The sequence below is a fragment of the Geotrypetes seraphini genome, chromosome 3 (genome assembly GCF_902459505.1).
Source record: "Geotrypetes seraphini chromosome 3, aGeoSer1.1, whole genome shotgun sequence".
Classification (NCBI taxonomy): domain Eukaryota; kingdom Metazoa; phylum Chordata; class Amphibia; order Gymnophiona; family Dermophiidae; genus Geotrypetes; species Geotrypetes seraphini.
Window position 1 is genome coordinate 131,236,066 of NC_047086.1, and position 24,818 is coordinate 131,260,883.

The window sequence follows — 24,818 nt, forward strand, 5'->3', positions numbered from 1 at the left end:
TCGGGTCATGTGGCTCCCATAGGGACGCCCCCTAGGGTCATGGGGATCTCGTGGGGATGCCTCCTAGGGTCGCGGGGATCCTGCGGGGTTCGATGCAACTTGAGCCGCGAGGCTCGTCTTCTTTTTCCTGCCGCAGCAAACAGCTGACAGGAAGTCTTTCCCGATGTCAGCGCTGACGTCGGAGGGAGGGCTTAAGCAAAGCCCTCCCTCCCTCCAACATCAGTGCTGACATCGGGGAAGACTTCCGGTTGGCTATATGTGCTGGGGCAGTGCAGGCAGGAAATAGAAGACGAGCCTCGCGGCTCGAGCTCCATTTTGCTGATAATTTGCTTGCAGATGAGGGCTGGGAGGCGTAACACAAAAGGGGGGAGGAAGTGCGTTTTTGGACACAGAAGGCATGGACTTGGGAGAGAGGAAGGGAGGGAAAGAAATGGTTGTGTACACGTGAATGGAAGAAAGGAGAATTTATGGACATAGGGAGGGAGTGAGGTACAGATGAGAGGGAGAAATATTGTGGTGGAAAGGGAACATTGGGACAGATTGAAATGGATGCAAGAGGGAGAAATGTTGGACATAGTGGTGAAGGGAATGGAGGGAGAGATGTGGAATGGTGCTGGAGAGGGATGATAGAAGCAGAAATGTTGGGCATAGGGCTGGTGGGCAGGCACGAAAGATGAGAAAAGGATAAATGCTGGACCATGGTAGGAGGAACGAATGGACAGCAACAGAAGAATTTACAGAAGATGGGAAAGCGGAAAAAAGAAACTGGGACCAACTTTATGGAAAAATAAGTCTCCAGACAACAAAGGTAAAAAATGGACTTTATTGACAAAAATATGTTAGCTTTGGGAAATGTATATAGCAGATGTCTTTGTACTGTGTTCAAAAGAAAAGGAAATGCATTTCTGGTTTTATTTCTACAGTGTTGAAGTACTTGCTGACCCTTGCTGTGACTGGTGGGGATCCCCAAGCACCGCCAGCAGAGGACTTCCTCTACAGACGGCCAGAACTCCCCTCCACCAAGCACAGCAGTCACTGGCAGCATCCATGAGCCACTGAGGTGCCAGCATCTGTGACTCAGGGATGCTATTGCTGCCTGCCAAGCTTGGCAAAAGGGACCCCCGGCCAACTGCAAAGGAAGTCCTCAGCTGACAGCTTCGGGGTTCTCATCAGCTGAGTATTTATATTTACATTAGAGGCTCTGGTAGAAACCCGTTTACAAAGTATGTATTCTTCCCAATTAATATTTCCAAATTAATAAAGTCTCTTTGCTTATTTGTAAATGGGTCTCTACCCGAGCCTTTAATTCAGTAGCATAATTAAATTAAATAACTATTTCTGAAGTTTATAGGGACGGGCGGGGACGGAGGGATTCCTCGCGGGGACAGGTGGGATTCCTAACGGGGACGGGTGGGATTTTGGCGGGGACAGGTGGGATTTCTGTCCCTGCGCATCTCTCTAATCTGCGCCCATTAAAAAAAAGGGGGGGGGGCTAAACTATGGTTAGACAGGTAAGCAACCGGCCATTTTTTTTGGATCGTTAAAAGCGATCACTTTTTTTGTATATCAGGAATGTTAGAGCATCAATGGCTCTGCTAGTTTACAGGGTATTTCAATATTAATGAGCTTATTTGCATAGTCGGATCCACGCGGGGAGCTGTTTTCTACATCGGATCAGTAAAGGCAACCAGTTTAGATGATCGTTATACGATCGCTGACTGTAGTGCATCACGCTGTGAGAGAAGGACTGATCGGAGAGCCCTAGCAACGGTCATAGCTTAAGCCAATTTTCTTACAATGCTCTCCCTGGCGCAGCTCAACCACGGTCTCTCTATCTCCACTCCCTCCAACAGCTCCTCCTCTCCGCGGATTGGCTGCGTCTCTTCCTCTTGCCTGCACGCTCATGCGGGGAGTTGAAACTGACAGCTCGACTCTCCAATCCGCTGCACGAGAAGGCGCAGGGGGGCGGAGCGAGCAAGCGCAGGAAGAGGCGAGCAGCGCGAGGTTGGCTGCTCCTGTGTAGGTTTAAATAGCGTTTTCTGCACCTCTTACGGTGCGCGAGAGAGTTTGGTGGCTTTTTAGATCAGCGGCGGGAGTCATGGCGCTCAGAAGGCGAGTTGTGTTGTTTGATATTGGCGGAGTGCTGATGTTCCCCGGCCCCCAACAGATTTTCCGCCGCTACGAGGAATCTCTGCGCCTGCCCAGGTAGGGATTGGTACATGGATGCGCTGGGAGGTGTGGATCTCTGGAAAGTTCCTCTGTGTGACCCTTGTCCACTGTAGGATAGTGCTGACCTTTCACCTTGTTCTTTAATCTTCCATCAGACTGATAAGGAGGGAGGGGAGGAGCAAAAAGGGTAGTTCAAGGCTGAGTTACATTCAGGCATGTAGTAGGTATTGTTTTTGTGCCTGGGCGGTTTATAATCTAAGTTTACCTAGTAGATAACGGAGGGCTTAATACAAGATTGCAGGGATATGTGTGTGTGTGGGGGGGGGGGGGGAGGGGGGTTGAATTCTAGCTTCCCTGGTTCTCAGATTACTGCATTAACAATTAAGGTTAAACCTTTACTCCCTGCCACACTTCTCACTGTACAGTATACTGCTTTTACATGTGCCAGTGCTGTGAGTGGTTAATATATCTAGTAGTAAGCATTATTCCTTGACTATGGCCTAGATTCACTAAAATCACCGATCTGGACGATCTTTGGCCGAGTCTTGCCAGACGACCGATTCACTAAAGAGTATCTATGCAAATGATCTGATCGGACACACAAGCGAGCCATAGATTGCTGCAGAGCGATCCAGACGCATACGCAGACCATCCTCTCTGCCTGGAGATGCGATCCACACATGCGCTTGCTCTCCGCACATGCTTGAGGTCAAAACACAAGATTGGGTGGCTATACTCGCTGGCCCCACGAAAATCATTTCAGTGGAGAAGAACATGCTTTGCAGCCACACTGGAATAGTTAACCAGAATATGCTGTAGTGCAGCACCGCTTTAAACCTGTGGGTTAAAAACACAGGCTCGCAGACAGCAGGGCGCTTTTTGCACAAGGGAGATGTTTTATTTTGATGGTTTCAGGGCGGCAGAGAGCAGGACAGTCAGCAAGGATGTGAGCGACTGGTCCTCAGCAGTCGCTTCTTTTTGAATCTGGTGCTGCCCCTAGACACACCCACTTCCGGGCTTCAGCATTATGTGCCATGTACCTGGATGCATAAAATTTTTTTTTTTAAATGTGGTTTTTTAATGGCGTGGCCTAATTATCACACACTTAAAACCAATTAATACACTTCAGTTAAGAACATAAGAACATAACAATTGCTGCTGCTGGGTCAGCCCAGCAGTCCGCTCACGCGGCAGCCCTCTCGTCAAATACCAGCACCCTAACCGAGACTAGCCCTACCAGCACCTGTTCTTGTTCAGCAGGAACTTGTCTAACTTTGTCTTGAATCCTTGGAGGGTGTTTTCCCCTATAACAGCCTCTGGAAGAGCTTTCTACCACTCTCTGGGTGAAGAAGAACTTCCTTACATTTGTACGGAAGCTATCCCCTTTCAACTTTAGAGAGTGCCCTCTCGTTTTCCCTACCTTGGATAGGGTGAACAATCTGTCCTTATCTACTAAGTCTATCCCCTTCAGTACCTTGAATGTTTCGAACATGTCCCCTCTCAATCTCCTCTGTTCAAGGGAGAAGAGGCCCAGTTTCTCTAATCTTTCACTGTATGGCAGCTCCTCCAACCCCTTAAGCATCTTAGTTGCTCTTCTCTGGACCCTTTTGAGTAGTACCGTGTCCTTTAAACAGCCTTTAGAGAATCGGGCCCTTAGTGTGTGCTAAGCTTTAGTAAAGGAACCCACAATATGTAAAGAACATGAATAATGCACCTGAATCACACTATTATGACCACCTGCTAATATCCAGAATAATCCTCTGGCAGCACAGACAGCAGCCAGATGCCGTGGGAGTGACTCGGTAAGATGCTGGATGGTTGCGAGATGTCTGACCCTGTTTGCATCTGACTGTGCATAAAATCCTTGGTCCCAAACAACAGCTAAGTAGGAACCAGAAGGTTGGGCCCAAACAGATGCAAGACTGGGTCTGACATTTCCTATGGAGGGGGAAAAACAACAGGTATGGTCCTGGTAAATACTTTAATATTTTTAAAACTATGTACAAAGGTTAGTTTTTTGCCATACATTTTACTTCATTACTCCCCATCTCTTTGCAAATGCAACCTGACTAGTAAAATACTGTCTTCTGAGGACACCTGCTACAGCTAAGTAGGATTGCCAACTGGTTCCAGATGGACTGATGGGGTTAAGTCCTACTGCATTAAAAAAATAAAAAAAAAAGCAATGAGGTGAACCCAGAACTGGATCAACGTTATTGAGTAAATCATAGGCTGGTTAGCAATCCTGTGTAGTCAAACAGTGTTGCCATATATGTAAACTGCTTTGATTGTACCCACAAAAAGGTGGTATATCAAATCCATTTGGGATTTTTTTAAATTTTAATCTCTAAGAGCTTAAAATTTTTTTGTCGTTATAAAGTACTATATATCTGTATTCTGTATCTCCTGTGCATTTTGGTTTAAAATTTACTGATATTACCTGATTAAGAAATATTTTCTCTATTAAGATATTTTAATGTTAACTTCTTGCAGTTCCCATGCATGCTTCTGAGCAGCACTAACAATGGGTCATAATATCACATCATGCAGTTTGTTTGAGTTACTATTTATCATGTTATAACTATTATAGCCAAGATTTGGAGCTTGGAATATAAGGGGTCCTTTTACCAAGCTATGATAGAAAGTAGTCTTAACACGCCCTTACAGTACATGGGGGTTCTCATGTGCTGAGGCTGTTGTTTTTTTTAAATCTAAACAGTAAAATGGCCTTGTTTTCAATTAATGGCCATGCACTAATGTTTCCATTAGCATGCAGCCATTTAAAAAAAAAAAGCAAGCGAGTACTTAACACCTACACCAGACCACGCCGCTGCAGGGAGGAAGGCCACCAAGTCCTGCTCGCTGCCTCCTCTCCACAGCCAACCACGAGAAGAAACTTTTATTTGTTAAATTCGAGCGGCGGGAGCCCAGACCACGCCACTGCAAGGAGGAAGGCCACCAAGCCCTGCTCGCCGCCTCCTCTCCACAGCCAGCTGGAGAGCTCCGCTCCACCTCCTCCCCAGCCAGCCGGGAGAGGAAACTTTTATTCATTAAATTCGAGCGGTGGGAGCCCAAACCACGCCGCTGCAGGGCGGAAGGCCACCAAGCCCTGCTCGCCGCCTCCTCTCCACAGCCAGCTGGAGAGCTCCGCCCCACCTCCTCCCCACAGCCAGCCGGGAGAGGAAACTTTTATTCGTTAAATTCGAGCGGTGGAAGCCCAGACCACGCCGCTGCAGGGCAGAAGGCCACCAAGCCCTGCTCGCCGCCTCCTCTCCACAGCCAGCCGGGAGAGCTCCGCTCCACCTCCTCCCCACAGCCAGTCGGGAGAGGAAATTTTTATTCGTTAAATTCGAGTGGTGGGAGCCCAGACCATGCCGCTGCAGGGAGGAAGGCCACCAAGCCCTGCTCGCTGCCTCCTCTCCACAGCCAACAGGGAGACCCGCTCCACCTCCTCCCCACAGCCAGCCAGGAGAGGAAACTTTTATTCGCTAAATTCGAGCGGCAGTAACGGCGCGCAGCCGTTCGGCGCACCGGCTAAGGCGCACGGCAAAGGCGCGTGCACCTTAGCACGCGCCTTTGCGAAGCGACAGAGCGAAGAGACAGAGGATGCTGACCTAGAAAACACGAATTACTCCAACAGACGACTCACCAGCCCTGCATTAAACCCACCAAGAGAACTCAGCTACTGTCCCAGCCTAGAAGAGCCAAGAGGTAAGGAGACGACTTCTACTCTTCTCCTCCCCAGACATTAACACACAGAAAACAAAACAAAACACCTCAGGCCCAACCCTACCAACCCCTCAAAGAGCCCTCAAAAGAGCACAGCCACATTCCCAGCCCAGTAGGGCAGAAAGGAAGGTAACCGACTTCTTCCCCCTCTCCTAACCTCTAACATAGTTCTAGACCTTTCAGGAGCCTATACCCTGTGTCCAGCTCCCAGGCAGAGACAGTACTCCTCTCACAACAACAAAATGACACCCCGTACAACAAAAACTCATGCAAGTCCTCGTACTACTCTTCCTGGTTTTAACAAATTGGAATACAACAGTTTTGACAGAAACCTACAGACATCTTCAACCATCCAGGAAACTCCACTCGCCCAGAAATCTGATAGACTGCTCATCGTTTACCTATAAAACAAATCCCTCCCAATTGGGGAAAAAGACCTCTTCCCAAGCCAAGGACAACAGCCCACTTCCCCCACCCACAACCACGAAACCTCCTCCACCCAAAATACACTTCCAATCCCCACCCAAAATACTCCTCAATAGACTGTGCATATATGAACATTAGATTGATAGGCCCTAAGGCAGACCTAATTAAAGGACTGGATAGTTAAAGAACAGCTAGGCTGCCTATTCCTAGCTGAAACCTGGCTTACCTCCAATTCAGACCCCTGCATAACAGAATTCTGCCCCAAGGGATACAAATTAGAGATGGTCTGCTGAGAAAAAAAGCGAGGGGGAGGTTTGGCCATCCTAGTCAAAAACAACCTCATCATAAAAATTCTAGACAAATACTCTAGCCCCCAATTGGATCTTCTAGCCTGCCAACTCTCCGACGATACACTCAAAGGTACCTTCAAGTTTCAAGTTTATTTTTAACTTATTGAATCGCTTAATTTAATTTGCTAAGCGATTTACAAATAAAAGAACAAAAGTGTACACATTAAATTATTTATAAAAGATTACATAAATTTGTCATACCATCATACAAACTAACAGATACATGAGGGAAGAAAGGGCAGAACTACAATTGTATGTATAAAAGAAAACATAAATGGTAAAAACCTTGTCCTGCATTCTATGCTACATAACACCAGGAAAATGGACCGATAAAAAACAAGTACTCAAAGACTTCATCTTCAAAAACTCTCTAACGTCAACCTGCTCCTTGGAAGCATAAACCTCCACCTAGAAGACCACACCTCCGAACAAGTTGAAAACATACTATCATACCTTAAAGCACTAACCTACCAGATTCTTAACCCACAATCCACACATGATCAAGGCCACCAACTAGATATTGCTGCATAAATGACCCAACACCCTCACACACCTGAATCCACATCTCAAACGGGGCCTGGCACCCTTCCCTCTGGTCAGACCATTACAAATACACCTTCAAAATCAACTGGGCTCAATGCAATAACAAACATCAACCCCACAAAACTCCCTTCAAAACCCGCCAAAAAATCAAACCCTCCACATTCTGGGACAAAGCAGACCTTGCAATCGATACCATAGCACCCAAAAATTTCATATCCCAATGGCGAACGTCAAGTGAAACAATCCTGAACGATCTAGCACCAGTAAAATCAAAATACAGAATCTGCAGACCGTCTGACAAATGGTTCGACACTCCAACTCAAAAAGCATTGCAGACAACTGGAAAAAAAAGAACCAAGAACACACTAAAACAGCATGGAGAAGCCTAATAAAACAATATAAGGTCAAACTCAAGGAAAAACAAAAAGCTTACTACTCTAAACTGGTTGGCATGGAGGCCCTAGACACAAAAAAATTATTCAAATTAGTAAAAAATCTCACTGACACCAAACCTTTCCTAGCCACACAAGGAAACCATCCACCAACAGCAACCCAACTTGCAGACCACTTCAAAAACAAGAATACTAAGATCAGGACCACCTTCATCAACACACCCACCCACCTCGATGAGACAATAACAAACCCTACAATAGGAGAAGCCATAGCAGCTGACACATACTGGACTGACTTCCTAGTAGTACATTGGTCTGACATGAACCGACTCTATAAAAAATACAGCCATGCCTCATGCGACCTGAATAGCTGTCCCACATATCTGATAACAAACGCCTCCCCCAAATTTAAAGCTAGCCTAATGCAATGGATACAAACCACGCTCACGGAAGGTCTATTCCCACTGGAACTAGGAGAGATCATAATCACCCCAATTGTTAAAGATCACAAATGCCCAATAAATATCCTCTCCAACTACAGACCCATCGCTTCAATACTAATCTACGTTAAACTAATAGAAGGTCTAGTTGCCCAATACCTCACTAACTACCTGGAAGATCACAATCTACTTCATCCCTCACAATCAAGATTCAGATCCAACCATAGCACAGAATCACTACTAGCAACCATACTAGACACAGCCCGACATTACCTTAGCAAAGGCAGAAGGATGCTGATAATTCAACTTGATCTTTCTGCTGCATTCGACCTGGTTGACCATTCCATACTACTACAAATACTTGAAACCATAGGGATCTCAGGCAGGGTATACAACTGGTTCCTTGGATTTCTTAAATCAAGAACTTACAGAGTAAAATCAAACGATTTTAAATCAGAACCATGGTCCAACCCCTGTGGAGTTCCTCAAGGGTCACCAAGTCGCCTACACTCTTCAACCTCTTTATATCCTCCCTTGGGACCACTCTAAATAACCTAAATGTAACATCTTTCAGCTAAGCAGACGATATTACCATACTCCTTCCCTTTGATTCTCCAGATCCCACCTCAACAGAAAAACTGAAAAAAACACTAGAAGCAGTGGAAAAATGGATGATAGACCACAAACTGAAACTAAACTCGGACAAAACAAAATTTCTTTTGTTCGAAAAGGCCAAAACCCCTTCCATTTCAGAATTAGAAATTAATGCCTCCAAATACCTATACAGTCCAAACTTAAACTCCTAGGAGTGCTGATAGATAGATGCTGCACAATGCAGGCCCAAATTAACAAGACTACCCAGAAAGCATTTTTAACCATGAGAAATCTACGAAAAATTAGAAAATTCTTCGACATAGAACAATATAGGCTCATAGTCCAATCCCTAGTCCTAGGTCTAGTGGACTATTGCAACAACCTCTATCTACCATGCCCTGCATTCATGATAAAACAGCTCTAGACTACAAAAAACAGCTCTCAGATTAATCTACTCGCTGAGTAAATATGACCACATCACCGCTGCCTACCTAGACTCGCACTGATTACTAATACAAGCACAAATTCAATTCTAACTATACTTTCTATTATTCAAAGCTATAAATGGTACTGCTCCCATTTACCTAAACAACCGCCTAAATCAAAATCTTACTACTAGGCAAAGAAGAACTCAAACCCCATTTACTTACCCCCCTTTCAAAGGTACTCGGTACAAGAAGATGTATGACAACTTACTAGCGACGCAGACAGCGAAACTTGACCACCCCATCTCCAACTTACAACAATGAGCGACTTCAAATCATTTCGAAAAGGAATCAAAACTCTGCTATTCAAAAAATGTATCCAGATATCTTAACTCTTCCCCTTGTCCTTCTCCTCCCTTGTAATAGCCTCACCCCGTCTTGTAATTTTTTCTCTCCTAAGTATCAACCATGTATTCCACTACCTAACTTGCAAATCTTCTGGAAATGTCCAGTTAGCTTCATTGTAATCCTAATAACTAAACTGTAATGTTCCTGGAAATGTCCAGTTAGCTTCTTTGTAATCCGCCTAGAACTGCAAGGTACGAGCGGAATAGAAGTCACTAATGTAATATAATGTAAAATAGGTGCCGGTAAGGGCTTGCATGCAAATTCTGTGCTAATTGGTGCACAGTAATGTAGATGTGCTGATTAATGCTATCTCCAAACCCTGACATGCCCCCTCCATGGAAAAAGAATATTACTTACCACAGCAAAAAAGTGGAATTTACCGTATATGATGATTATTGCAGCTTAGTACAAAGGACCACTAAATTGAGGCTGTTGCTGTGGAGCAGATGAATTTCAGCAACAGCCAAGACATTGAAAGTTAATGCCTGAAAAATAAATTTATAACTGATGTATCATGAATATGAGAAAAAGCATACAATATAGTAAGAAATATCACGGAATTCTTTGTCTCTAAATTGCAAGTATTTTATACTCTTCTGCCTGTCCGTCTTTTCATTAGGCAGTTTACTTTTGTTTTTATAGGTTCTCCAAGTGTGTTTTGGTTTATAAGTTCTTTCATGCTTTGCTAACTTTTGCTTTAACTAGTTTGGTACTTAGAGGATATTGTTGATGGTTGGCCAACAAAATTACAAAGTGAATGAAGTATAAGACCCAAATACAGACTATTCAAAGCAGTTTTGCCTTGCAGTTTTTATATAATTTTTTTAAATTTTGGTATATTTTTTTAAAATAATCTTTCTCTGCAAGTGGTGTAATTTTCTCTTTTCATTTCCTCCTGCATATTTCCAGGGACTTTTTAAAAGATGTGATTGTTAAAGGAGGTTCGGATGGCCCTCTAGCCAGAGCTGAGAGAGGACACATAACATTCTCTAAGGTAAGGAGACTGTTGAAGCAAAAATAACTGTGCAAGGGGAGGATGATTTTATTTATAAAGACACATTAGGCAAGATATTAAATAATGAAGGATTATTCTATCTGTAAAAGGCACCTTAAGCAAAGACTCGGAATACACATACACTAGCATACAAAATTACTACAGATTAATCATAAAATCACAGAACCCAGAATTCAGGTCTAGAGTATGGGGCTCATAATTGAAACGGAAATATGTCTAAAATCCCGCCTAAATCGACACTTGGATGATCAAAAAGACAGGTTGTCCAAGTGTCGATAAATCGAAATGGGTTTTAGATATATCTAAAAGCTGTTTAGGCCTTTTTCCTGCCGCTGTACACCCAGAGTAAAAAGGGGCATTTTAGGAGGAGAGGTAAGGGTGGGATTTTGGCGGGATGTGGGCTGACCTAGACTTAAGTCGTACTGCAGGTATAACTGAAAGTTTAACGAGACTGCCTAGACGGAACTTGTACATAGTGACTTAGACGATCTAAAAACAAGTCTAAGTGCCCAGAAGGTATCCAAAGTCACCAGATAACCACTTCAGACACAAAGTACAGACTCCCCCAGTGATCACTGACCCCCCCCCCCCAACAATACCATAAAAATCGGAATAAAAACGTACATACCTGCCTCCAGAACCTCAGCACCTGGCATAGGAAAGCCTAGTAGAGCTACACAGGTGGTTTAAGTAGTCTGGGGGGTGGGCTAGTGAACCATAGAGAGGAGGACCCAGGCCCATAAGCCACTCTAACCACTGCATGCATGATGAAATATGTGCACCCCTCAAAATCCCTCGAAACCCTGTTGTACTGCCATATAGGTGCCACCTGCAATCATAAGGGCTATTGGGGTGGTAGACATGTGCGTCTAGTAGGTTTTGGGGGTCTCACCATGACCTATAAGAGAGTTGTGGTGAGATGTTTGTGGCACCCTTTTTGTGAAGTTCGCAGCAGTGCCCTGTAAGGTGCCCCACTACTCTGTAGCCATGTCTAGGTGTCCAGTCCATCACTTTGCTGACCCCGCCCACGTCTGAATGGTCTTGGTCTAGGCTTTTTTGACTTGGACAAATTTTTGGACGAGAATGGGGTATAAAGATACACCAAAACAAAAAAGTTTGACACGGAGAATCCACAGACAAAAAAGTCCAAGAGAAACCAAAGAGGATACGTGGAAAGGCTAAAAATTCCAAAAATACAATTGCGTAGAAGCTCCACATGGTTATTGAAGCGTGTTTCATGCAGGGCTTCTACGCAATCATATTTTTGGATTGTTTAGTCTTTCCACATATCCTCCACCCTAGACTAGCAGTGTTCCCATCAAACTAGGTCCTTAAGGTGTTTATATGGATTGCTATATATTTATGAATTTTGAATAAAGTCCATTTCAGAAACATCATCTCTCCACAGTGTTTCTTTGGTTTCTCGTATAAAGACAGACGACTTAGCGGTCTGGATGATCAAATGGCTGGACGTAAAAGTAGATGATTCTCGAAAAATAAATATTTTGGACGTATTTTTCGAGAATGGACTTCTAACATGTCCGACTTTGAGCGACTAACAACTTAGGCCCAAAACGGACTTAGACGTAGAGAATGACACGAGGACAAATTTTCCACGTCCCTGTGGGATCTCTCCCATTCCTGCAAGATCTGTCTTCATCTGCACAAGCTTCGAATACTTTAAAATCATAAGTGTTCGAGGCTTGTGTGGTTAAGGCAGAGCTTACAGGAATGGGACAAGGACAGAATTCAAGAAGATGGGATGAGGATATTGAGAACCAAAGTTTTGGGGTATGATCTCAACTAGGTCCACAGTTAAGGACCCCTTTTATTTAGAACATTTTTTTTTTTGTATCCATGGAAGATGTTGAATGGGGATCCTCCTTGAAATTAGACTACTTGACATGAAATTGCCCATATACTGAATATTTTATTACCAATATCTGATTATTCTTTTCCTCCCCAGCAGTAAATATATATATACTGTATATCCCTCTCCCCCCGCATTGAGCCTGTTTATGTGAAAATAAGTTAAGCAAAAAAATAAAACAAATGGTTTTATTTAAATACCAAAAAAGATAAACATACAGTTAAAAGAAATCACAACATTAAAGTGTATTACTGTGAAAAATAAAAAAAATATATATACCGTAACAAATATTGGCCACAATATAACTGCTAAAGTACCTTCCTGCTATTCTGTAGCACCTGGTAGACTGGTATAGTCCTTACGAATAGGTTATATACCTCACTGCTACCAGCAGGTGGAGACTGAGAACAAACTTGTATATTGGGATAGTTCCCCTCTTGCAATCCAGTCTTCCTCCGTCTCCATAGCAGGTGGTAAGACTAATTTGGCTTCCCTCATAGTACTGTTAGAATTTTGTTTTGGACTCCTAGGTTTCCTTTTTGTGTTGGATAGAGCTTGGATGACTCCTGTTTGGGAATCCGTCTGACCTCGGGGGTGTTAAACTCGGTGGGTGTCGTGCTGGGTCCCTCCCCCCACTTTCCTCCACCTCCCCCCATTTTTGTAGAGGTGCCTCAGCTGGTGGCCTGGCCCCCTGGTTGGTCAGCCTTCCAGCTTTGAGAACCGTGGAGTCTGTTCTGACTAAGTGAAAAAAAACCCAACAATCCCAAATCCTGAGGTGTGCCAGTTTAAAGGGTTCAATTCCCTTTAAAATGGAGCCCTTTAAAACTGCCATTTGTATTGTTTTTCTCATCTAGCCAGCACTTTTATTACAGCTAGGGTGTTTTTTCAGCACAAAAATGCTCCTTGTGCTCCAAGCGACAGGTTGTTTGGATGGGCCGCCAGGGGTTTTCTCCCTATTTTCCATGTTTGGCTTTTTGCTGCTGCCGGAGGTCCTGCTTCCGCCTCAGGGTTCTCGAGGGGGGGGGAGGGGTTATCCTCGACGTGCTCTACGGTCGGGCCCATTCAGCGACAGTTTTGTTCCCCTTTGCTCCTCTTGCATCCCACCGCCTGAGGGTCTCGTGGGTTGCTGTGGGTTTGGACGGAGCAGTCTGTTGTTTCTCTGGACCTGGACTCATAGTGGAGCTCTCCAGGATTCCCTTGGGGGAATGGATTCCGCCAACAGTGGGTTTGAGCATCCGCATTCTGGGGTCATTCCATGTCAAGTGATCAGATTCTTGGAAAGTGCCCTGCATGACCATCATGGATTTTGATGAAACTTCATATGCAGAGTCCACCATGTCTCAAACGAACTTTGGTAAAGTTTTAGTTTCGCCTGTGGAATATTTGTGGAGATATAGCCATTTGTTTGACCCCATACCACAATGAAATACAATACGACAATGACATTCTGACAACTTTGAGACACAATATCTCCCGAGCTGTGTTTCCAAAAAAACTGAAACTTAGCTACCCTGCACAACTTTTTGAGCTCTGTTCATTGCTACCAATAACAATTTTTGCCGAGCACTGATTGAATGCCTGAATTACAGTAAACTTGGCCAAAAAAATTAGTGCTCCAAAAAAAGTCAAAGTTTGACATTACTTAGCTCCCACAATAATTGAGTAATAAATGCGAAATTTGGCGCATAATGTCTCAGTACAACGTTGTTTTCAAAAGTACAATTTCAACCTCCAAGCTCTTTCCATTAGTTTACAAATTAAGTGTAAAGTTGCTAATTTGTGTAAAAAGGCCCAAAATAGGGTATTTTCAGCCTGCTTTTACAGAAAAATACCTTTTAGAAACTCTTTCAAATCAGTCTCATTAGAAAGAGCATATTTCAAACCCCCTAGAAAAGTGGATTTCATTTTTCAACGCAGGTTAACAATGGCTGAAAAAGGGGGACAAAGTTGGGAGATGTTGCCACGGCAACAACCTCTATTTCAACATAGTTCTGTCATTTTTAAAGTTACAGTTTTGTATTGACGTAGTATTACTACTACTCTATTGCGTTGGTCCATGGTGACATTGTCACTACCAGTTCAAGAGTTTGAACTAGCAACCCCATCGCCATACGGGTCACGCCCGATAGCTGTGCAATACCAGCCACGGGTGGGCCACTTCGTCCAGGTTCCCAAGCCTCGCATTTGGTTTCTTTGTCAAGGTTCCAAAGCCTTTTGTTGGTATCTTTCTGGTTCCAAAGCCAATGATTAGGGTGTCTTATCCTAGGTTCCCAAGCCTAAATTGGGTATCTTATATGGTTCCCAAGCCGAAGTGAAGTCCACTTTGATTTTAACTGCCAGCAATCTTTATAACATTCTGTTAAATTTTTGAGCCACTTTCTTCAATGCAGTTTCTGGAAATTGATATTGGCGGCCGGATGATGTAACTGAAGGGGCACAAAGCATGCAGATGAGGTGTTGCTCTGGAACCCAACAAACGTCTTGCCTTTCTGGCCAATAAAACGAATGAGCTGGACCGTGAGGATGCATAAATTTTATCAATGCATCATTTTGTTCAATTGAGACTTCAACAACGTTGCCTATCCACCATTGATTATCGTAAGTACAGGCAACGTAGCAACCAGGAAAGATTTCGAACACTTTCAAATTTGGAATGGCAGTATCAGAAATTTTGGCAACAAAATTTATTGTGTCATTTGAAACTTTGCTGACATGAACAGAGTTTGAGTCGACTGGTACAAATTGGTGGTGCTCTCTGGTACCGGCTACTGTGCTGCTTTCATGCCATCTTTCTTCTTGAAACTTTTTGCTTTCTTCAATTTCTTCTTTTGGAACATAAATGTATTTAACTCCGTGTATATTTTGGTCACAAAAGTTAAATAGATCCTTTGGCGTCAATATTTGATCCGTTGATGGTCTTTGGAGGCTAGCCCGGGCAGCCAGTCGTTTAGTTGTTCCACCAACTCCATCGCAGGGTGATTTTCCGTGGCTAGTTCCAAAAAAATTCCATTCAGCCTCAATGTTGAAATCATTTCTGTGATTGCACAAATTCACAAAGTTCTTGTAGTTTTTATATTGTGCAGCTGAGCCGTCACTGAAGTAGTATATTTTGGTAATGTTTGTTTGAGTTACCAAAAATTCGATCAACTTTTGAATAAACACGTGTACAGATATCGTATCATGTTGCATATGATCAGAAATAATGCAACAGTTTACAACTTGCAATGTGCCCACTTCATTGAGGTAATATGCAACAAAAGGATGTACCGTAGCTTGTGAATTTTCCCAGTGAAAGCCTTGGGCGGCATCCTGTACAACAAATGAGTAATTTTCAGCGAAATCCATCAAAACGATCATTTCCATTTCTTTTAAGCCTGTCTTCAACATCTTCAAATATTCACTTTGATGTTTTGAAATGAAATGGTGGCTTGTCAACTTCCAAATCTTGCTTGCAAGTCTTTCAATAAAGTTGTCCATGGTTAGTACGCTTGTTTCTAATGTTTCACGGTCAGCGTGAACCCATTGCTTAAATTCTATTGATTCTTCTGGATCTAAATCCTTGAATATTTCTTCCAGGTATGCTGTTAGTGCTTCTTCACCAGTGCAGTTTTGACATCGTTGTAGCATACAGTCCTTGACATTTAGGTCGCACACAGTTTTTTCCATAAGAACTTTGTAGTTCTCTTTGACATTGGCGCCTTGTAGCATGAGCTTTACATTTTGATGTATCATGCAGACACACACGGAGTGTGCACCTGATGCACCAACGGTTACACACCACTTTGGCCTTAGCTCACATAATTTGGAAAAACCAATTTCAGTTCCGTATTTGTTACAGTACGCCACGTACAGCTCTTTTAAATTACACAACAGCAGCCGCTTTTGTACTTTTAAACCATTGAGGCGGACTGAAATGCAATCTTTTTTGCCAGGACATATTCTGCTGAATTCATCGTCTTCGTAAAAATCTTGAACTCTATTTGCAATTTCTTTTGGAAGGGACTTGCCAATTTTTGCATCAGATATAGAACAAATGCCTTTCTCTTTCTTTACTTTTTGGGCTGTTCTGACCATGCGCTCTGAAACGCCAAACTTCATTGCTGTTTCCTTTATTGACCAACTTTTTGGGGCCATCGTCAATAACTGAACTTTCATTAACCTGTTGGATATTGCAATTTTCGTTTTCATTTCTTCAATGAGGTCAGTGTAATCTTCACATAACTTGCATTCTACAGACTGACGAGATGGCCCTACTTCTTCAGCTGAAACTCCAGCAGCAGATGTAATCTTCTTGGCTATCACATTCTGCACACGTTCAATTTTTCGTATCACATAGCTGGCATTATCTCTACTAGCTAACCTTCGAATTTTCAATGGAGAGGTTCCTAAAGCAGTCAAGCTTTGATCAACTGCATCGGAGATGCTGATATCAAAATCGTCTGAAGATGAAGATGCTGCAGTAGCTTCACTCATTGAAACGTATTGGGCTTTGCACCTACTGCAAAGTTTCTGACCTGGCTTGATATTTATTTTTGCCACTTTTCTAAAATCATTAGACATGGCAAGATCGACTTTTAACAATCCACTTTGAACAATGTGATTTTTCTTTTCAAATGGATTACAACACGATGTTTGCTTTAATTCGTATTTGTCGAGATACTTTGCTTTGTGGTGGAGGCAGATTTGGTCTTTATCCATCAGTTCAACTTCAGAGCGCCGAGTGATAAGCAATTTTTCATCGGTTGACAAATTATGTAAAAAAATGAGCCCACATTTTTTAGAATAAAATGTGCCTGTCATGACACTTTGACAACAATTTTTGCCCAATGGCACAGTCTGGCAGAAAAGGATTATTATTAGTCGATTCGTTGGCATCCATTTTAAACTGAATTAATAATAATGTGGATCTGAAAAAGAAAACAAGTTGTAATTTGTGATCTGCATGCAACAAAATTATCACCTCAATTTCTAGTTAGGAATAATCATTAATTAAGAACACTATAATTGTACCCAAAGCTTGAGTAAAAATAAACAGGGAAAAACAGTGTGAAAAGTGACATAATTGTAAGTTGAAACGTAGGCCGTTGCCATGGTGACATCTCCCAACTTTGTCCCCCTTTTTCGGGCATTGTTAACCTGCATTGAAAAATGAAGCCCACTTTTCTAGGGGGTTTGAAATATGCGCTTTCTAATGAGACTGATTTGAAAGAGTTTCTGAAAGGTATTTTTCTGTAAAAGCAGGCTGAAAATACCCTATTTTTGGCCTTTTTACACAAATTAGCAACTTTACACTTAATTTGTAAACTAATGGAAAGAGCTTGGAGGTTGAAATTGTACTTTTGAAAACAACGTTGTACTGAGACATTATGCGCCAAATTTCGCATTTATTACTCAATTATTGTGGGAGCTAAGTAATGTCAAACTTTGACTTTTTTTGGAGCACTAATTTTTTCGGCCAAGTTTACTGTAATTCAGCCATTCACTCAGTGCTCGACAAAAATTATTATTGGTAGTACTGAATAGAGCTCCAAAAGTTGTGCAGGGTAGCTAAGTTTCAGTTTTTTTGGAAACATAGCTCGTGAGATATTGTGTCTCAAAGTTGTCAGAATGTCACTGTCGTACTGTATGCCATTGCAGTATGGGGTCAAACAAATGGCTATATCTCCACGAATATTCCACAGGCGAAACTAAAACTTTACCAAAGTTTGTTTGATACATGTGAGACTTTGTGCATAAAGTTTTATCAAAATCCGTGATGGTCATGCAGGGAGCCCTTGATCACTTGACATGGAATAACCCTCTAGCGAGGATGTCGCCGGTGGTGGATGTGGTGGTCTCAGCCATCTCAAAGTGACATACTCTGCCTGTTGAAGGTGTTGCGGCCTTGAAGGACCCTGAGGAACTAAGTTGGAGTCCCTCCTTAAACAGAGTTTTGATGTGATAGCTCTGGCAGCTCTGGAGATGTGTGGCGGACTGGTGGTTCGGATGTGTTTTTTCACTCGGCTGAGCACGTTCTTGTCTGCGAGTCTGATAACTGAGAATTAGTGGAGCAGGAAGTTGCCAAACTTGAGATGGGTGCTTCTTATCTAGGATTCAAAGCAAAACTAATGCCTCAGTTGTATCTTTGAAGTCCTCAAACAAGGTATATATGTTTCAATTATTTCGGCTCAGATAGTGCTAATAAGTAAATCCAAGTTGCATGAAAGTTTTGTGGTGCAACTTATACACACTTGTATGGACCTTCAGACAACCTGTAAGGTACATACCCCAGGCAGTTATGCTCTTCGTCAGTCTAACTTTATTCATTCACGATTTATTTAATTTTTTTTTAATTTTTATATTTAAGGTCATTTTAAAACCAACAAAATATCACTTAGCTGTAGCTTATAGTGATGCTCTTCAATCTTCACCCCTCCCGACATGCATGTTTCACACAAGTTTCTTTGTGTGAAACATGCATGTCGGGAGGGGTGAAGATTGAAGAGCATCACTATAAGCTACAGCTAAGTGATATTTTGTTGGTTTTAAAATGACCTTAAATATAAAAATTAAAAATAAAAATTAAATAAATTGTGAATGAATAAAGTTGGTCTGACGAAGAGCATAACTGCCTGGGGTATGTACCCTATAGGTAGTCTGAAGGTCCATACAAGTGTGTATAAGTTGCACCGCAAAACTTTCATGCAACTTGGATTTACTTATTAGCACTATCTGAGTCTTATCTAGGATGCCATGTTTGTCCTCTTGCGAGTTTCTACCAAGTCTATGGCTTTTGGAGTGGCAGATGCCGTACCTTGTGGCTTCATGCTTGGTCAGCAGATATGGCGTGCAACACTAAGTTGACAAAGTTTTCCTTTAAGGGTTCTTTCTTTCTTTGGTGAGGACTTGGACAAGTTGGTTCAGGCATTAACTGATTCTAAATTGCCTCAGTTGCCTGAAGATAGACCGCTGGCTCAGGGCGGTGCTATGCATGGGCGTGATTTCTGTTGCTTCTGCCCTGGTCGAGGGGCCACTTCCTTTCAGCCCCCTGTGCTTTCCATATGCCGGTTCTTCCAGCATATGCAGTCCTTTCAAGGGGCCTGCTGTAGTGCAGGTAGTACCCCTGTTGGGTCTCCTGCAGCCCGTCCTGCCAAATGACTCCTTGCCGGCACCTGCTTTGGTTGTGTTGGGTTCCCGGCTGTGAGAATTTTACCCCAAATGGGCAGAGATCACGTCAGATCAGTGGATTCTAGAGGTGATTTGGGGCAGTTATGCTATGGAGTTTGCCTGTACTTTACCAAACCATTTTTTCGCTTCTCCTTCTCAGGTGCCATAGAAGCAGCAGGCCTTTCGACAGACACTTCAATGATTGCTGGATCTCAAAGCAGTGGTTCCTGTGCCTCCTCAGCAGTGGTACACTGGCAGGTACTCGATTTTACTTTGTGGTGCCCAAGAAAGAGGGGACTTTTTGGCCCATCTTAGATTTAAAAGGGGTCAACAGGGCTCGCAAAGTTCCTTTGTTTTGGATGGAAACTCTGAGGTTGGTCATTGTGGAAGTTCAGCCAGGGGAGTATCTGACTTCTCTCGATCTGACGGTGGCCTTCTTGCATGTTCCAATTCGGGCCTCCCATCAGCATTTCCTTCGCTTTGTGATCTTGGACAACCTTTTGACTCAGGGTCCCTCTTCTAGACTGACCGTCAATTCTGTCAGCTTTCCGTTTTCGTTTCCAGCTTATAGCCTGATAGGTTCCGGTATGGTGTGTAAATCTTTGGTAAATACAGATGCAAAAAATGTGTTCAGTTTGTCGGCGATTGCTTTGTCCTCCTTCAGTGCTCCTTTTATTCCATGGTCATCCAACGGTCCCACCGCTTCCTTCACTGGTCGTTTCCCCTTAATATATCGAAAGAACGGCTTGAAGTTCTTTGCCTTCTTGGCTATTTTTTCATCGTAGTCTCTTTTGGCACCTTTTACCACCTTCTGGCACCTGCGTTGATGTTGTTTGTGCTTGTTCTAGTTTTCGTCCGTTTTTTACCTTTTCCATTCCTTAAACGAAGTTTTCTTGTCTCTGATCGCTTCCTTCACCGCTACAGTGAGCCACGCCGGTTCTTTGTTCTTTTTCCTCTTGGATCCCTTGTTGATACGCGGTGTATATATAGATTTTGCGCCTCAGTGACTGTGTCCTTAAAAAGGGAACAAGCTTGCTCTAGCGCTTTTACAGTGCTTATGCTCTTAATCTTCTTCCTTACTATGAGTCTCATCCCTTCGTAATTTCCTTTTTGGAAATTCAGTGCCATGGCTGTAGTTTTGGACCGATGTTTCTCCCCTGCGTCCAGATCGATCATATTGTGATCGCTGTTTCCAAGTGTCCCTTATTCTTCTACATCTTGTGCTAGTCCTCACAGGCCATTTAGAATTAAGTGCAGAATTGCATTTCCTCTAATATTTTCCTTGACAAGTTGTTCCAGGAAGCAGTTGCCTACAGCACCCAAGAACTTGGTCTCCCTAACACAGCCGGCGGTGCCTAGGTTCCAGTCTATTCCCAGATAGTTGAAGACACCCATGATAACTCTGTTGCCTCCCTTGCAGTTGCGTTTAATCTCGTCCGTCATTTCTCCGTCAATTTCTTTGGACTGCCCTGGGGGTTGGTAGTAGATGCTGATCTTCGTTTCCAGGACATTTGTTCCCGGAATTTTGACTCTAACTTATCCGTCAGTTGTGGCATGTTCTCTCCAGTAGATTCAATTCCCTCTTTGACGTATATGGCAATGCCCCCACCTTTTTGAGCCACTTTGTCTTTGCGATATAGTTTGTATCCCGGTAGCACAGTGTCCCAGACGTTTTCCTAAGTCCACTATGTTTCTGCACTATGTGCCGATGATGTCAACGTTATCTTTTTGTGCCATAGCTTCTAATTCACCCATCTTATTTCTAAGGCTCCTTGCATTTGTGTACATACACTTGAGTTGTGGCCTACCTTTCTTGCATTTCCTTCCCTCTTGTGTCCTTTTTGATCTGTTTTGCCTGTGATCCGGTGAGTCTTTCCCTCTTATCTTCTTACACGGTATCCTCTGGGTATACTGGTTTAAAAACTTCTCAACTTCTCTCTTGATGTTGCTTGCAAGTAGCCTCGTTCCGTCTCTGCTGAGGTGGAGCCTGTCGTTTCTGTATAGCTTGCTCTTCCCCCCAGAACATCGTCCAGTTGCGCACAAAGTGGAATCCTTCTTCCTCACACTAGCGCCGCATCCATGTGTTGACTGCTTGCAGCTCCATCTGCCTCTTCTCATCAGCCCTGGATACCGGTAGGATCTCCGAGAATGCTATCCTCTGCGCTCTGGTCTTCAGCTTCCTTCCTAGCATCCGGAACTGGTCCTTCAGTACTTCCCTGTTGTAGATCATCTCTTTGTCCTTCTAGTGGGTCCTCGTAAGGGGGATGGCACTTCTAGGGCTACTATTGCGCACTAGATCAAGGAGACTATTGCTTCCGCGTTTCTTCTGAAGAAGAAGCATGTTCAAGAATTTCTCAAGGCTCATTCCACTAGGGCAGGGGTTGGCAATTCCGGTCCTGCAATTCCGGTCCTGGAGAGCCACAGGCAGGTCAGGTTTTCAGGATATCCACAATGAATATGTACAAGATAGATTTGCATGCATTGCCTCCTTGAGGTGCAACTCTATCTCATGCATATTTATTGTGGATATCCTGAAAACCTGACCTGCCTGTGGCTCTCCAGTACCGGAATTGCCTACCCCTACAATAGGGGTCAGGCAGCTTCTTGGCTGAGTCTTCTCTAGTGCCTCCAGTGGATATTTGCAAGGCTGCAGTTTGGTCTTCTCTGCATTCTTTTGTCAGACACTACCATATGGATGTTCACGCACGTTGGGATGCGGTATTTGGTGAACATGTTCTGGTGTCAACCCTTCAGGGGTACTGGTGACGCTTTTCTAGTCCTAGTATTGTCCATTTACCCCCACTCTCTGTTTTCTATGCTCCGGCCACATGAGTATTTAACCCTCGATTCCATGGCTCACGTGGATTAAAAACTGGCTGGAGCATAAGAAACAGAGAGTGGGGGGTAAATAGACAAGCAGAACATGTTCACCGAATACCGCATCCCAACACGCGTGAACATCCACATGGTAGTGGGTGATGGGTACTGCTTTGGTACGTCCCACCCATAAAGGAACTATACCGCTCTTATCAAGCGATACAGAAGGAGAAATTAGGTTCTTACCTGCTAAGTTTCTTTCTGTTAGCTAGTATACTGGTATAGTTCCCTACCCTATTTGTCTTTGAGCGGTGTATGCGGGTTTTTTTTTGCTCGTATGCAGAATTTGAAATTTTCTGTAGGTTCTAGTATTTTTCTAGGGCCAGGGAGAATTAAGAACAGCGGTGATGGCTCAACTAGCTTAGCTGGTGAGTTGTGGGGATGTTTTCTTTCCAGGATCAAGTTATGTACATGTTCCAACAGTTGTTTAAAGATGTTTGTTGTTTTCTTACACTCCTGTTTGGAGTGTCATTTACTGTTTTTCAGTTAAGAAATTTCCTTGGTTCTGCTTGGCTATTCGGCAAACTGGAGTAGCAAGAGAGGATGATCTACTGATAAACAAGTTTTGATTTCAGTCTCCACGTACTGGTAGCAGTGAGGCATATTACCCATCCGTAAAGGAAGTATACCGTCTACAAGCTAGCAGAAAGAAAATTAGCAGGTAAGAACCTAATTTCTCCTTTTCATTGAAGGCACACTCTACCAGGGGTATAGCTGATTTGTGGGCAGGGTCCCATGTAGAACCGCCTGAAGAGATTTGGTCCACCCTCCCTAAGTTCCCTCGGTTTTACAGGGTAGATGTAGCAGTGTGACTGGAGGGACTGCTTTGGTACATCCAACTGGTCAAAACTCTTATGCCATTTGCACTAGAAGATTAGGTACTTACCTCAATAATCTTTTTTTTTTCTAGTAGAAAGGCATATGAGTCTTGACATCACCCTGTCAGGTTGTCATTTTGCCTGCTTACTGCTTCAGGCATGTGCGTTTCTGTCTTTTGCTTGATCTTTTGCTGTCCCAGGGTCTGAACAGTTTTAAATACCCTGAAGGTATCCACAGTAGACGGGGAGAATCTTACTGGGAGGACACCCCATGCTTGTAACTCTTTCATTTAAAAATGATTTAAAAAAAACAGGAGAGTACAGTGGGCACATTGGTGTTAGTGCTGGCTGCACTCAGGTAGGTGGCTTGTTTAGGTTCTACTTTGCCATGTTATTTGTTTCTTCTCTCTTTCTCAACTGCTTTGGTATGAACTGAGCAGCACAGATCAGTGCAGAGGAGGTGGAGCTGAAAAATGTAAATTGATACCTTCTACACAAACTCGCAAGTAGGGGTATATAAATAACCCAGTGTTCAATACTCATGCCTTTCTACTAGAAAGAAGTTTATCGAGGTAAGTACCTAATCTTCCCTTACCTGCACTCTGTTTTTAGAGGGTACACTTGGGAAGAGCTGACCTTCCCATGAAATTTAATTTTTTTTTTTTGTTTGCTATTTTTATTAACACTTTTTAATACAATCCATAAAAGTAATCCAAGCATAACTTTTTTTTCAGTAGTGCATTTTCTCTCCACCCTTCATGCCCTTCAATCTCATTTATTTGAAACTTACTAGGTTTTCACTGTTCATTACCCTGGAATGACAAGTAGGCCACAAAGATGATCTTGCCTCCCGCTCCCCTACTATTAGTTAAACTACTGCGACCAGCCTATATTTCTACAAAACCTAAGGAAAGTTTAGAACTAATAGGCTTTTTTAAACCAAATATTTGGTTACACATTTCCAGTTCTGTCCTTATCACTTTTACTGTGGACCCAATGTCTGCATTCTTAAAGAAGATATACATTTTGAAGCTGCTGTATTTGGTTGCACTTAGTAAACACTGTGGCAAGGGTTACTATACTGAATAATATAATGAATGTTGAACTGTACAGTAGTCTATTTTGTTTGCCTAGTACTATGTACAGATAGATTCTAAATTGTCAAGTGTATAACTAATGGCAATATGAATGCTCTAATAGTTATACTGATGTTTGTTATACATGATTGATTATAGTTTTGGTGTGATTTTCCAGCTTTTGTCTGAACTTGAAGATGAATGTAAGATCTTTGCTGCTTCTGCTGGGATCACTCTTCCAGCAGAGTTCTCTGTTGGCCAGGCCTTTCGAGAGGTACATAAAGAGGGACAGATCAATAGGCCCCTTCTGCAGGCAGCTGTTACTCTTCGAAATCGGGGTAAGTGCTAATTTTCCAAGGATCTGTCTCTGCTGATTAGTTCCTTCATTTCCAGTTATGTTCCCCTTACACCCAAAACCTTTTCTTAACATTTGGAGGCTCCAATTCAATTCAGTGAGCAGAATGAGTCATTTTCTATAGTAGCTTATGAATTTTCTCCAAGCTTGCATACCTTTTGATTTTCTGTGGCTAGTGTTGACTT

At 43.0% G+C, this 24,818-nt stretch overlaps 1 protein-coding gene across 1 annotated transcript in view; it reads left to right on the forward strand.

Moving 5' to 3' along the window:
• Nucleotides 1-1,954: 1,954 nt before the first annotated feature.
• Nucleotides 1,955-24,818, forward strand: part of EPHX2 (epoxide hydrolase 2) — a 128,803-nt gene continuing 105,939 nt past the window's right edge. The window contains exons 1-3 of the mRNA XM_033938446.1: nucleotides 1,955-2,205; nucleotides 10,386-10,470; nucleotides 24,457-24,616. Coding sequence (XP_033794337.1) covers nucleotides 2,099-2,205; nucleotides 10,386-10,470; nucleotides 24,457-24,616 — 352 coding nt within the window. The 5' untranslated portion in view covers nucleotides 1,955-2,098. The remainder of the gene's footprint in view (nucleotides 2,206-10,385; nucleotides 10,471-24,456; nucleotides 24,617-24,818) is intronic.